The sequence below is a fragment of the Coenobita brevimanus genome, chromosome 46 (assembly GCF_032717465.1).
Source record: "Coenobita brevimanus isolate Jiangsu-jjx chromosome 46, ASM3271746v2, whole genome shotgun sequence".
NCBI classification, from domain to species: Eukaryota; Metazoa; Arthropoda; class Malacostraca; order Decapoda; family Coenobitidae; genus Coenobita; species Coenobita brevimanus.
Genome location: NC_136999.1, coordinates 28485992 through 28502086, shown reverse-complemented (window position 1 = coordinate 28502086; position 16095 = coordinate 28485992). Strand labels below are relative to the sequence as shown.

At 41.4% G+C, this 16095-nt stretch overlaps 1 protein-coding gene across 1 annotated transcript in view; it reads right to left on the bottom strand.

Moving 5' to 3' along the window:
• The window catches only part of LOC145398680 (hemolymph clottable protein-like), a 67969-nt gene that overhangs the window by 14479 nt on the left and 37395 nt on the right, over positions 1-16095 (bottom strand). Inside the window, exons 10-18 of the mRNA XM_080271484.1 lie at positions 14059-14119; positions 11129-11246; positions 9273-9416; positions 8661-8804; positions 7866-7976; positions 5229-5372; positions 3050-3253; positions 2708-2830; positions 1487-1699 (exon numbers count right to left, since the gene is read on the bottom strand). Coding sequence (XP_080127610.1) covers positions 1487-1699; positions 2708-2830; positions 3050-3253; positions 5229-5372; positions 7866-7976; positions 8661-8804; positions 9273-9416; positions 11129-11246; positions 14059-14119 — 1262 coding nt within the window. The remainder of the gene's footprint in view (positions 1-1486; positions 1700-2707; positions 2831-3049; positions 3254-5228; positions 5373-7865; positions 7977-8660; positions 8805-9272; positions 9417-11128; positions 11247-14058; positions 14120-16095) is intronic.

Here is a 16095-nt window from a genome sequence, read left to right as displayed (position 1 = left end):
GTATCGTGTGAACAGGGACGTTGGCGCCGTAGAATACGTATAATGAATGGAGTTAGCGAAAGCGAGGGAGATGAGCAATCGGGAAGGAAAGGGGAAAAGAGAAGGTAAGGAGAGACGAAAGGGGGAGAGGAGGGGGGAGGGGTAACTAGCTGGAGGAAGGACAGCGGTATAGTGGGGAGGAGAGAATGGAGGGGAGAGACAGACGGTGCAAAAGGTACAAAGGAAAGCAAACAGCAACAGACCTGTTGGTCCTTTCGTGGCTGTTTGGTATAGGGAAGGTAAAAACTAAGAAAACTAATCTATCAGTGGGAGTGGTATGGGAAAGAGTAGATGGGAATCAGCACAGAGAGTACAGTTTATTTTCATATGGCATTCCATACCATAAGTTTATTTCATTCAGCATGTCAGATTATTAATAACTAAATTACATAGAGAATACTGTGCGGATCATGCCTCCGAATGTCAAACATCAACACAGGCCATTAAAATGCATATCTGTCAACTGTTCTCCATACAGTATTACCCGACACTCGGAGTCACTTCATACCGGCAGGCCAAACGCGAATTTATGCCTTCGGCTGTGCAGTACCTTCAGAAGAAAATGTATGAATAGCGTGTATAGCACCGTTCAAAAATCTATGAACTTTGATAGTGCACCTGTTCAAGGAAATTTATTAATCTAATTTGCTGAAGAAATGTCTGAAGTTTGGTAGTGATCCTGCTAAAAAAAAAAATAAAAAAAAATAAAAAGAAGTATAAATGTTGGCAGTATGCCTGCTCAAGAAAATGAATGAAATTCGGTATTGTTCCTACTCAAGAAAATGTATGAATTTTAAAAATTGTGCCTACTCCAGAAAATATGAAATTTGGTGGCATATCTGCTCATGAAAATTTATGAATCTAAGTAATGTGACTGATCAAGATAATATTACTGTTGTAGGACTAGCTGAAGATACTTTATGAATCCAGCCCCTGCTCAGTAAAAATTTATTAATATGATGACCAAGAAAACTTTAAATATGGTGATTGTGCAAGAAAAGTTATAAATATGGTATTGTTCCTTATAGAAGTTAATGGGGGGGCGGTTGTTTAAGTGCTTAAGAGTCCAATGACCCTCCCCCCTTTCCATCCTACTTTAGATAATACGTATTTGACTACAACACACACACACACACACACACACACACACACACACACACACACACACACACACACACACAATGAACTATTACGAGTGACTTTACTTGGTAAGGACAAGCCTCCTGGTACCACATGACCTTACCTGGCGTGGGCAAGTCCCCTGGCACCCTGTGACTATAGCTGGTGTCGGCAAGCCTCTTGCTACACTGTGATATAACCTGGTGTGGGCAAACCTCCTGGTGTTCTGTGACATTACCTGGTGTGGTGTACACTGTGGCTTTACTTTATGTGGACAAGCCTCCTGGTACTGTGACATTACCTGCTGCTATATACTCTGTGGCCTTACCTGGTGTGGGCAAGTCTCCTGGTACTCTGCAACGTTGCCCTTATTGGCCCTGAGAGTGAACCTGTTGCAGCCTTCGCCCGAGGTGCTCCACGAGTGCACAAACAGCTCGGGGTCAGAGTAGAGGCAGCCTTTCGGTCCCCTCAGGTCATTGGCCTGCTCCCCATAGTAGGCCCCGCACAGACCCTTCATTTTCAACGAGTGGGACTCCGATACCTGAACGCGGGTGGACAATATTTTACTCTTCATTTTAACTTGGCCTAAAATTGCATTTCCCAATCTTCAATGCTGATATCTGTTTAATTTAACTTGGCCTAAATTGTCATCTCTCCATCTTCAGTACTGAGATGTAGCAATAAATCAGAACATGGTGCTAGTCACGAGTAAGTGCTCTAGAAATGATGTACAGATGTAGCCTTTTCTTTTCCTGCCGCTGACCTGCGTGGAACAAGCTACAAAGGGACAGAGACCTGGGTTAAGTTTAGGTGAAGGAACAGTAATATTACTCCCCCTTGCCTTTAATGTCAGAGTTACCGTCACGGCTGTTATGATTATCCCCTCCTCACCATTGCTGTAAACATGCTTTTCGGAACTGTGAACGGAGTAGTTGCTATCAGTATTATTCCCTACTAATATTTAAGCTACCCTTAACCCCCCACCAGTATTAATATTAGGTAGTTGTTCCATTTTTCACCGTTACTGTTACTGTGATAAAGGTTTGGTGTCTCGCTAATACTTCGTCGAGCCAGCAAGAAGTCACGTTACCCCATAACATTAGTTACGATAGTTCTTTACCTTAACTTTGCCTTAATTTCGTTCTCTTGTAACTTATTGCGCGTAGTTCATCGGCCAGGAAAAAGAAGAATATGAAGATGAAAAAAATGGTCGTAGTAGTAATGCTAGCAGCAGCAGCACCAGCAGCAGCAGCACCAGCAGCAACAGCAGCAGCGGCAGCAGTAGTAGTAGTAGTAGTAGTAGTAGTAGTAGTAATAGTAGTAGTAGTAGTAGTTGTGGTAGCAGTAGTAGTAGTAACCCCAGGTTCATCTGAAAATTGATCCAGGTGGGCTGCTGACTTTAGCTGATCTGCAGTTCACCATCCTCCACTGAGGGGATTGGGGAGTAGTAGAGGGAAGTTTGTATAACCAAGCAGCTAAGCGACCTGTGTGTATCGGTGCCACCACATGAAGGTGCTCCTCTCCAGCACCAGGATTTAGTGTAACTAACCCGTATAACAACACTGTCAAAGACGCTGACGGAGGCGATCTCGGGGATGTCCACAGTGATGCCGTTCTCGGTGCGATGGTAAAGGAAAGACTCAGGGGCCTCGTTCACGATCTCGCCGTTCAGCTGGAAGGCAGAGAGACAGTCATCATCATCATCATCAGCAGCAGCAGCAGCAGCAGCATCCTATTATTATTATTATTATTATTATTATTGATATTCATCATTGTTATCGCAATTTCCAACTAATCGGAGAGAGAGAGAGAGAGAGAGAGAGAGAGAGAGGAGGGGGGATGAAGAATGTACGAGCGGTGCATGTTACTGTCCAACCCACGTGCAACTCACCATCAAGGCATCTCTCGTGGTTTCGATATAAAGTCCAAGCCAAGGATACAACAGTCGCACCTCCCACTGATCAGTAAAGCGAACCTGAATACTGATTTCGTAAGGCATAGCGTTGTCGTGCTCTCGGCTGTGGTACTGGAGGGTAGCGGTCATCCAACAGTTTGAGGGTTCGAAGCTGTATACTTTCCCGTCAAGGGTTCGAACCTGTGGGAGTGAGAGCTCGATGTTAATTCGAAATGATGGGAAATGGGGTAGTGATGATGATAATGATGGTAGGGGTAGGTTGATGGTAGTGATGATGATGATAGGGGTAGAGTGATGAAGATAGGGATGATGAAAAGGGTAGGGTGATGATGATGATGATGATGATGACGATGATGATGATGATGATGATGATGACAGGGGTAGGGTGATGGTGATGATGATGATGATAGGGGTAGGGTGATGGTGATGGTAGTGATGAGGATGATGGGGATGAGAACGATGAATGTATGATGATGATGGTGGTGGGAACGATGACTGTCATGGCAATTATGGTAATAATGATGATGATGATGATGATGGGAGAGATGACTGTGCTGCTGCTGCTGATGGTGATGGGAACGATGACTGTGATGATGATGATGATGATGATGATGATGATGATGATGATAGTGGTAGTAATGGTGGTGGTGGTGGAGGTGGTACAGTATCGATGACCGTCCACTTTTTCAGTTTAAGAAATTCCTAACTAGTTTCCTTGTTTACGGCTAAACAGAAGTATAATTTCATTCACCAAGTACTTGACAATATGCCAGTTATTTTCACGTGATATTTTCAATTATAAACGCGAAACATGTTAATCATGCTAAAACTGTCAATGTCGACATTTTCAACATCCATGAAGCACCAAACTCGTATGTGGTTAACTGGGCTACGTTGAGGCTATTCATATACAAGTCAGTGAGTGTGGCGGATTTGTGGTGATGATGCAGGTGTCCGAGTCTTCGTCATTGATGTGCCTGTATCTGAAAATGGCAAGAGATTTACGGCACAGTAAGTGGCTGGTGGTAGGGGGTGGCGACCATCATCCATTCACTTGATGGAATGCTCCCTACTTCTTCTTTCACGTTTATCATTCTTTTTCTGTGTCTGCCCTCCTCTCTTCCAATTTCTTCCATCTTTCCTGTCACCTTTTATTGTTCATCTTTCCTTTTCAGATAGCTTTACATTCAGTAGCATGCCAGTTGGTTTCCTGGGTGTCAGGAAACCATTTTCAACGCTAGGCGGTAATCATATAACCAACTCATGCGTGTTCCTTACGTGTCAACAAGTTGGTTGGGAGAGTGTTTGTGCCTCTCCCGGTAAAACAACTACAGTAACTCATAGGCAAACCCCCCCCCCCCTGCGGGATTATGGTTTTTGGCTGTAGAGAGACAGATAGAGGGAATAAGAGTGGAAAATATAACAGACCGGATTGATATTGCACTGGACGAGGGAAAACGTATTGTGGACTTTTTTTCTTTTTTAAGGGTATGGGAGGTGCTGATAATGCAGGTGTGGTCGTCTTGGCCATTGATTCAGCGGTATTTGAAAACCGCAGGAGATACATTATGTTAACCCCATCAGTCCGATGCACCTTCATCTTGTTCTTGAAGCTGCTAGACGAAAAGTAATCAGTTCGGAAGATCGCCACGTTGCCGATAGTAGAAATGTAGCCAAAATCTAACCTCCCGCTCCAAATGTCTGCACTAAGCTAAATAAAAGCGTGTGGAAATAGTAAGAAAAAAAATAATGGAGTTGATATGATTGCCTGTAAATATGACAAACTGCGAATGTGACACTAAAAAAAAGGGGGGGGGGGTTGACGGCGTGGGAGCATCATGGATCTGATCTGGGCTGAAGTTGCTGGTGTTTGGGTGTTCACCATTGATGTAGCACTGAAACTGCACGAGAGACAGGGTAAGTTAATATGATAACCTATCAATATCAGAGATCGTGAATGGGACAGACCTAGCGAAACATAGATATATTAAGGAGTGAGAGCACTCCAGACCTGATTCTCGCAGATGACTGGATGAGAGACACAGGAATTTAATGGGGTACACAGTTAATAAGATAGCCAGTGACTCTGACAGCTTGTATATGTGACAGACCTTACGAAAACTGGGGTATACGAAGAGGTTAGAGTATTGCGGACCTGATTTTCGCTGATGACGCAGGCGTGGTCGTCTTCGCCATTGATGTAGCGATAAATGACGAGGTTGTACAAGTCTGCAGGAACCACCAGTTGACGGAACCAGAAGGGCGTCTCCAGGTACTTCACTAAGGATGCTCCGTCAGGCTTCTCAGTCACGATGTTCCACAGGTCACTGCTCAGGCTCCTGTAGGTCACACAGGTTCTCTCTCTCTCTCTCTCTCTCTCTCTCTTTTGGCATCAGTGTTCTAGGGATCACTGTTCACGCTCCAGTAGGATTTTTTTTTAAAGGTGAACAGAGGAAGGAAAAACAAATTTAATGAAAAAAATAATCCATACACCAAATTACAGGTGTCGTACATTCATTAAAAAAAAATCTGTACCAGATGGACTTGAACTGCTGTAGGTTTAAGTTTGGAGGAAAGCTCTGCGACATGATAATGTGACAGTTCAGTGATGAGCGCTACAAGATGCCAGTGTAACAGCGGGGAAGGCGTGGAGAGATGGCACAACAGATGCAACTTCATCTGAGCATTTGCTATAAAAATATCTGTGATATATTGTTATGGAAGCAACATCCCCTCTTTCATGTAGGAAAGGAAATTCATTTGTAATTGTTGGGTTTTTTAATAGTCTTAAAGCTTTGTTCTAAAGTATGTTCAGTTGTTTTAGTGCAACGTCTACTCATCCACTCCACAAGAATAAGCAACATTCCAGTTGGGAGCCCACATGACTTTTGTAAATTATTGCTAACTACTCGTCAGTGAAAAGTTGCGAATTCTCCACAATAATGCATATGAAGCGGTTTTAGCAAGTGATCTCACATGAGAGATCCAGCTGAGGGAATTGTTCAGTGAAACACCGAGAATTTCAATACTTTTAGAGATAAGAATGTCAGTAGCACTGAAGGTAGTAAAGGTACCAGGCAATATCCGTCTAATAGTAAATTATATATATTGGGTTTTCCTAGCATTAAATGAGGCAATGTTATTTTGTCCCCATCCAGTGACCTTTGATAATTCTTGATTAATGGAGATTGCTGTGCTGAGTCGGGAGTCAGAGATATCAAAATTTGTGAATGGGTTTTTATGTGTGAAGGAACTGCGAAGCGTCGAGTCATCCTCATATGAATGAATGGGATTATGGGTGACAGACAAGAGATCATGAATATGCATGACGGACAGGGTTGGAGCCAAGTCTAATCCTTGTGGCACGCCGTATTAAATAGAGTGGAAATTGGAATATACATCATCTACCTTTACTCTTATCTTTCTGTTGCTTAGATATAAGGAAATCGGTGGAACAAAAGATGATAGGCCATAGCAAGGGAGTCTGGACAGCAAAGAACGGCGCCACACTCCGTCAAAAGCTTTAGAAATACAGTATCAAGGGCTACATCATGGTTTTCTCCATGTTGGTCAGTTAATTGACGGATGGTATGATCATAGGAAGAGTATATCAAAACTGAAAAGCATAGTATATAGGGTAAAGGATATAGGTGTGTCAAAAAAGGCTGAATGTGTGTCAAATAAAGGTAAAGGTGGGTCAAATAATGGGTAAAGGTGGGTCAAATAAGGGGTAACGATGGGTCAAATAAGGGGTAAAGGTGGGTCAGGTAAGGGGTAGAGGTGGGTCAAATAAGGGGTAAAGGTGGGTCAAGTGATAGTAAAAAACGTACCGGTAGGTGTGAACACTGACCAAAACTCTTCACTTATACTTGAAAATTACCATCTCTCTACTTGATAGCTGACCTGTAGATAAGGAATAACACAAGAGTATGATGCTAGTCACGAAGAAGAACGATGGAAAGAATGCAGAGCCGTATTTTTTATATTATTATTCTGCCATGGCAGTCTTGAAAATATGCCGAGATAGGAAAAAATCTCCGCCACGTTAATATGAAAGAGCCAAAAAGGTTTAAAAGGAGAGGAAAAGGAGAGACAGATGAGGGAATGCGTGGGTCAGGCGAAGGAGAGTCAGTTGAGGGGAAAACGCTTACCAGGTGACAATAAATAAGGGGAAAAGGAGAGTCAGATGAGGGGGGAAAAAGTCAAAGTGTGAGTTAAATGAAGGTAATAAAAGAAAATAGAGAGTCAGATGAGGTGGGAAAGGTAAAGGGAGAGTTAAATGATGGCAAAAAGGAAAAAAGTAGATCCGGATGATGAGAAAAGACAAAAGGAAGGTTAAGTGAGGTCAAAACGTGGGTGAGGTGAGGGGTGGGGGGAGAGGAGAGTCAGTTGCAGAGAAAAGGAGAATCCAATGAGGGGAACAAAGCATATGAAGAGTCAGCTGAGGGGGGAAAAGGAAAACGGAAAGTTAGATGGGGATAAAAGTGTAAAAGGGAGCCAAATGAGGGGGTGGGGGAGAAGGCAAAGGGAGAGTCAGATGAGAGGACAACGTGGGACAGGTGAGATGATGAAGGAAAAGGGAAAGCCAGGTATGGACAAAAAGAAAAATGGAGAGTCTGTAAGGTGAAAACGTGGATGAAATGAGGGGGGGGGGGTGGAAGGAGAGCCAGATGATGTAAAAAAAAGGCGAGCCAAAACAAGGGAAAAAAGGCCAAGGGAAAGTTAGTTGAGGAGAAAATGTGGATGAGTTAAGGGTAAAAATTAACACCGACCTGGTAGCGTTTATCCTGACGCTGCGAGGAGGGTGTGTGGTGGTGTGGTCGTATGTGATGTGGGGGTGGAGCCACACTCGCAGGTGGTCGTTCAGGTGGTGGAAGAGGGTCAGTAGGTATGATGGCATCTCCTGCAACGCCAAGGCAATGGTATATTATCTTCATACACAATACTGACACTATACCAGACACTTCACTATCTTCATACACTTTACCAGCCGTACAGTATAGCAGACACTACATTATCCTCATACACTATACCAACCATACACTCTACCAGACACTTCACTATCCTTATACACTATTTCAGCCATACACTATAACAGACAATACATTAATACATTTTCCTCATACACTATACCATCCATACCCTATATCGGACACTATATTATCGTCATACACTATACCAACCGTACTCTATACCTGACACTACATTATCCTCGTACACTACACCAGCCATACACTATACCAGATAGTGCACTATCCATACACCACACTATCCATACACCGTAAAGTGTACCACCAATACCTTGTACCGGACACCACACTATACCAACCATACATTTATCCAGACACTACACAAGAAAGCCTAGCAGCATTGTACTGGAGTTTTGTAGTGGCCAGTGGATGAAGAGGGAAGGTATTCTTCATAGATAGGAACACACACACACACACACACACACACACACACACACACACACACACACACACACACACACACACACTCATATGAATCATTTAGGTTATGCTTGCTCCTTTGCAGTCATCATCATCATCATCACCCAGTTAATTGACTAAGACCGAGAGGCACTCACCGTGGTCCACGCTGCATGGATGTTGATTTGGTCGTACACAGGCGAGGCAAAGATGTCCATGTCGCTGGAGGGGGTGTGGCCGCACTCTGGACCGTGTTTTGCCACCACCTTTGCCAGAGCCTCAGCGCTCACGTCAAGAGTACCCTGTGTGCAGAGAAAAAGAAAAAGAAAAAGGGTCAGATTTATGAAGAAGACGAAGGGTTAGATTCATGAAGAGAAGAACAAGGCTTAGATCGATGTCCTATCACTCTTGCTCTCTCCTGTGTCACTAAGTCTGTCCTTATTGCTTTCCGCTCTTACTCGCTCACTCGCATTTACTCATTCCTTCACTCATTCAGTCACTTGCATTCACTCACTTACTCATGCACTCAACCGTCCTCCTTTCTTTTCATTCTCACTCACTCGCTCCAGCACTTACCTGTATCCCTTCCTGTGTCTTTCTATTCTCACTCACCACTCAGTTTCACTCAATCACTAATTTATCTCTCACTCAAACTTCCCTATCCCTTCTGTTCTCACTATCTCACTCACTCATTCAAACCCATTCATTTCTTTCAACGGTACTCCTTCATGCCCTCACTCACCCACTCACTCACTCACCCACTGGCTCACCTCAATCTGCATGACTGGTGGACCGCTGATGCAAGAGGTGCCGTACTGGATGTTTAAGTTTGTTGCAGTGCGCAGGTCCTCGGGCTGAAGGGGATGTCGACGGGGTGGGAAAGGAGGCTTCTCAACGCTCAGATCAAAGCACACCTGAGAGAGAGAAAGTTACCTAGAGTTACATAGACCATACAGATCCTGCGGTCCTGGAATAGGTGGTCCTGCCTTGATATTTCCAGGCGACATGTTGTTCAAGTGCATGATATTATGTCAAAGCTATTTTCGCACTATATTTACCTATTCACACACTATATTTATTTAATTCTTATACTATTCGAGTATTTATATATTTTCGCGTTGTATATATTTTTACACTATATTAATTTCCACACTATATATAGTTATTTTCACATTATGGCAATTTTTATACTATATATATATATATATATATATATATATATATATATATATATATATATATATATATATATATATATATATATATTCATACTATTTATTCACACTATATTTAATTCTTATACTATATTTATACATTTTCACATAGTATATGCTTTTACACTAGATTTTCACACTTTATGTATCTATTTTCACATTATACCTATATTTATACTGTATATATATATATATATATATATATATATATATATATATATATATATATATATTCATACTATATTTTTACACTATATCTGTTCTCACACTATATTTATCTACTTTCACACATACTTATCTGTTTTACACTGTAATATTTATTTTTACATTTTATCTACTTTCCCAGTATATTTATCTATGTTTATACCATGTTTTCTATTTTCACTCTATATTTATCTATTTATACCGGTACAGTATAGTTATTTACTTTTACAGTATATTTATCCATTTTTCTAAACCTGATGTATGCTGATACTGAAAAATTTATTAGTGTCCACATTCTCTTGCAGTCCAAAACTCTCAAGTAGTAAATTCAGATCCACATTCGTTTCAGCAAAGGGGACTTACAAGCTCCTTTTTCTTAACAGTTTATTTTACATATTACAGATCATTATTCTTTTATGTGCTATTTGTCATTCAGATACCGAAATAATTCACAGTGGTATCACTGAGGAAAGTATTACTGTGCTCCATGCAGAAATAAACTATACCCTTATTACTCTAACTTAGCCTAAAATTGCCGCCCCTAAATCTCGAACAACGAGCTGTAGCAAGAGATTAACAACGGATTATGATGCTAATCATGAAGAAGTGCTATGGTAAGAATGCAGAGCGGCGGTCTTGTCTTTTTCTTCCACTGAGGAATATGAAATAAACTGCAAAAGGACGAAAATCAAGGCAAGGTTCAGGTGAAAAGAGCTCAGTAAGAAGATACTACACTCTTTTTTACGCTTGCTGGACGTAAAAATGCCGTCTCTCCATTTTGAATACTGAGTAGTAAAAATAGATCAACTATTGAATATAGCGCTAGTCACGAAGAAGTGCTACGGAAAGGACAGAGGGCCAATGCATTGTCTTTTTCCGTTACCGAGGTAAGTGAAAAAAAAAAAAAGTTATAAAAATCTATGCCAAGTTATGATGAAAGAGGTATATTAAAATTAAACTATAGTTCTGTTGCATTCAGTTGGCTCGGATGTTCGTCCTCTTGTAGATTATTTCAATTAGCTCAATGGCTGAGAAATATACTTACTACAGTTCGACCCCTTTCCACAGCACTCCTTCGTATCATCATATTCCAGTGTTAATATATTGTTACAACTCAACATTCAAGATGGAAAGGTGATAGTTTTAGGCGAAGTTAGAGTGAAGAGAGTAAAGGGAGCCTCCATAATCGAATAGGGTCCAGTACTCACAGCCTTGGGTTCGTTCAGAGTGCCCTGGGACGGCAAGGTTGTCAGGCCCAGGATGAGTCTGGTGGTTTCGTGGTCTGCGCTGCGAGAAAAGGTTAACGCAGCCTCGTACGTCGGTCCCCTGCCAATGTGGTCACAAAATTCAGGACGGTCCCGTGCCAAAGCGTTCATATATTAACCTATGTACACGGTCCCTTGTCACTGTTCGCAAAAGATACTGATACTGAATGATCAGAACGGTCGCCTGCCAATGTGTTCACCAAAGAGATTGCCACACTAGAGTGGTCCCCTGCAAAAAGTATATATTCATAAGAGATATTTGCCCATCTGAGCGGTTCCCTCTAACAAAGTGCTCACCGAAGATGTTGACGTGTATGAATTGTCCCCTGCCAAACTATTAAAAGAAAGAAAGGTCATTATTAACCTATCTGAACGACTTATTGCATAAAGGATGCTTTCACAATAATAATAATAATAATAATAATAATAATAACAACAAAAATAATAATAATAGTCTTTCTGAACCGTTACATAGTTCCCAATAGCCACATATTTTATTCTGAAATCATTGTTACATTGAACCCTGCTTAGCATTCTTTCTAGTATGGTAGTGAGGTTTTGTAGCTGTAAGATAAGATTGAAGTCATAAGTATTATCAGTTAAAATCGTAAAAGGAGAGGAAAAATTTGAAACATATTATGATTTTTCAGCTAATCTTTCACAGATAAGCTGAATAATGTTTGGGAATTGCGGTGCTCGTAAAGTTATATTCTTCACATTCACTGTAGCCTGATTGTGACGTACAATATTTGGCTATTGCATGAGTGACAATTAAACTGAAGAAAGTTTGGGAATATGGTTCGAACTCTATGAATACCAGAGTATAACAAAGGGGTACATGCACAACACAGCGGTCCCTCTAAGTGTCCGATATCAGTGAAGATGAGAGAGAGAGAGAGAGAGAGAGAGAGAGACCCATGCCTAATTATTCACTCTTGCTGCTAAGTGTTTGGTGTCTGTAAATGTGAAGGTGACAAACAACTTGGTACGCAACACAAACCTGAAAAAGTTTTGAATTAAGAGACCTAAGGAAGCTTCCGTTAAGTTTGTATTTCTCCTTCTCATTCACTGATTAAGAGTTTTATATCAGTATATAAATGAAGACAGAGATTTATAATCAATCTTATACACATTCTATGATTAAAAAAAAAAAAAAGTGTACGAATACAATATCTACTCCATGAGGCCAAAAGTAATATCAACGGGTGATCTTGTACAAGCTTACAGTAATATTCACTAAAGAATGCTAACAGTATGACAGAAGGTAAAATCATAAACAACCACATACAATCAGAAACAAGTCCTGCTGCCATCCCTACTTCTCTCTCCACTGACTTTCCACAATCGGTCTCGTAAGTCAACAACAACCGACTCTAATTATTACCTCCGCCAAGGACGTTATGGTTGACTCTGCGTTTGTTTGTCTGTTTGTTTGTTCGTCTGTCTGTCTGTCTGTCTGTCTCTCTCTCTCTCTCTCTCTCTCTGTTAGCAGGATTACTCAGAAAGTTATGAACGGATTTTGATAATATTTTGTGGAAGGGCGGGCCATGGGCCAAGGAAGAAACTATTAAATTTGGGGGTTGTTCTGGAATAGGATCCGGAGTATCCTGCACAATACCTCCAAAAGTTCTCAATGAATTTAGATGAAATTTTGTGGAAAGGTGGGCCACCGACCAAGAAAGAATTGATTAAATTTTGGGGCGGATCCTGATCCGGATCCTTTTTAATGGCAATGGCATTAGCGGAGGTACGCGTTCTATGAGCGCTTTATTCTTCTTCTTTATGATATTATTTTTTATTATTATTATTATTATTATTATTATTATTATTATTATTATTCTGCCTACAAATCAATGTTATCAGTGTCATATGTTTCTGACTCACAAGGTCAACTTTTAAAATCTCTACAGAGAAAAGCCAAGAGATGCGTCAGAACATTTAATTTAAGCTTAAGAAAATGTGTGAATACGGTCCTTGCTTTATGGAAGATTAAATAAAACCAGAAATCTTTCACAAACCTTAAAATAACAGAAATTATAAACATTATTAGTAATATTGTCAGTGGTAGGTGGGGGCGCTCAACCATCCACTCACGCAATATAATGCTGCTCTCAGGTGTCAACCCTTTCCGCTCTTCCATCGTTCCCTCCTTCCATCCTCTTCTGTCCCTGTTTCCGTCATTCTTTTCTCGTCCTTCTGCCTACGAGTGACTTTACATTCCCTATTCTGTCTTTCTTTCCTTCAGTCTTTCCTCTTCCTTCCGCCTGAGGGTGATTCAGCACCGAGTGACAATTCAAATGGTTTCCTGTACACCACGAAACCATTAAATATGCTGGGTGGTAACCATACAACCAAATATTGGCGGCTGATGGTTTAGTGGGTAATTACGTCACTCCAATCGGATTGAGCCGGTGAAGGTTTATATCCAAGGTATGGTTGGGGTTTACTGCTCACGTAATGCCACTCAGGGATGAGTAAGGGTGGCCACTCTCATCTTAAAAATCAGGACCAACTTCCCTAGCCTCGGGTTCCTACGCTCCCCTGTGGGGCGACATAGGCTTGGATGATGGATGGGTGGATCAGTAAATTGTCAGCCTTATGAAGACAGATATATAAGTAAGCAATTTTATACACAACCATATCTTAAATTTTTTAATATAAAACATGCAGAAATTTCCATGATTTTTGGCTGCTTATGGAAAAGGAAAATGCAGACAATTATACCTTGAGCCTGTGAATAAGATACCTACAGAAACTACATGATTTTTAGCTACTCAGGGAAAACAAAAGTGCAAGCAATTTTTTAAATGCAAGGAAGAAGGAACCAAAGGCCAGAATTATTCCTGAACAAAGTTTAAATATCCGCCACATACCTGTCATCAGCTCCAAGCACCTCCACCGCTAAGCCCACCGTCCCTACCCAGCCTCCGAGCACTGTGGGGCAAAAGATATTTGTCCCATTGACTAGCTGTTTGTTTTTCCTATCTATCTGTTTTTTTTATCTGCCAATCTATCTGTTTATCTGTCTATCGATCGATCATTCTATTTGTCTGTCTGTCTGTTAATCTATCTATATATCATTCTGTCTATCTGTCTTTCTATGTATATATCTATCAATTTGTATTTCTACCTATCTGACAATCTATCAGTTTATCTATTTATCTGTCTATCAATATATCTATTAATCTATTTGTCTATCTAATTGTCTATCTTCTATCAGACGCCTTAAATCGTAAGAAATGACTGCAAACAAATCGCCACCACGTCACCCTGTCCTCTGCTTTTTGGCTGCTCCTCCTCCAATTCACACACCCCCTCTGTAATACATCTCTCCATTCGATCTCAGTCATCCTCGGTCCCTCCTACCCCCCCTCACCCTACACCTCACTCATATGCATTCTCTTAGTCAGTCTCCTATCCCTCCACTCCATCCCTGTCATCCTTGGTCTCCCCCCTCTCTCCCCATCCACCTCACTCACATTCACTCTTCTAGTCAGTCTCACATTCTCCATCCTCTCTACATGACCATTGATGCTTTTTTTTTTTTTTTCTGTTGTAGCTGCCACCAGAGAATTTGACTTCAGGAAGACCTCTGGCAGTGAAGGAATTAGGCCGCATCCACACGAAATGCTTGATGGAGCGGCTTGAGTTCTGTACTGCTGTAACCCATTGAAAGTTCTTGTCCGCACCCGCTCGCTTCCACTGGGGCCAGTTATATGGTTTATAGTACATAGGCTCGTATTTTCGTCGGGTAAAGAGGCTACCTAACACCTTTTCCTTAACGATTTATTTTCACAACAATCCATTAACATCTTTTTTGTTTCTGATATCGTTTAAGTGTCGATATATATTGCATGAGTAGTACACAAAAAATATAACGACGGAGCAGAATCAGAAATACACCGGTAAGGAAGTGGTGTTAATAAGTCCCTAACACCAGGACAATACCGCCCCTCGTCTCTTCAGCACGAGGACGGCATCTGTAAATTATCTTCGCTGGTGCCAATTCTGGGTGTATTCGCCTATGCAAAGCTGAATAAAATCGTCCAATGGTGTCAAGTAAAAATAAAGCAGAGTCCTCCCAGTGGGCATACCTCCGCAAAGGCAGAATCATCCCTCTTTTGACCTTTGACCTTTTTCACACCAGACGGAATCACTTGTTGCTCCTTTGGGTTTTAAAAAGCGACGCACAGGGAGTTATTGGTCACCGCCTCATCATTTACCGCATGAAGTGAATCGATACTTATGTCTCCCAAAACTAAAAACAAAAAAGAAAAAAAGAAAAGAAAAATATGATAAAATAACGATAAAATTCCGTTATGTTACTGATGTGGTCTGGCCTGCAGAGAGGAAGAATTTAAAACTGGCAAGAAAAGTGTATGTAAGACAATATACAGAACATACAAGAAAATGTTAAACTGCGATATATAAAGCGCTAGAGAGGGCCGCCTTCGTGTGATGGCACTGATATAACTGGGAGGTGGAGCTGACTGGTTATACAAACGTTCCTCACCTCCTTCCCCATTCCCCGAAAGGAAGATGATGGGCTGCAGGAAAGGGGCATCTTCAGCCCGCAGTCCCCTAGGTTCACATTCAGATGAACCTGGGGCTACAATTACAACTATTACTACTACTACTGCTATTACTACTACTACTACAAAACATAGGCAACGCTACGCTGTTGCAACCCTCCATCTGACCAAGCACATACCCCACCAACTCCCTGCACACCTACCCAAGCTCATACTGCCCCCCCCCCCCACCACCACCACCGTATAACACAGATACATTAAAACATAATAAAATCAGTGATATGGAATGAGGAAGTGTGATAGGAAGTAAAAAAAAAAAAACACCATCATCACTACCACCACCACCACCACATCATCACCACAACCACCACCACCATC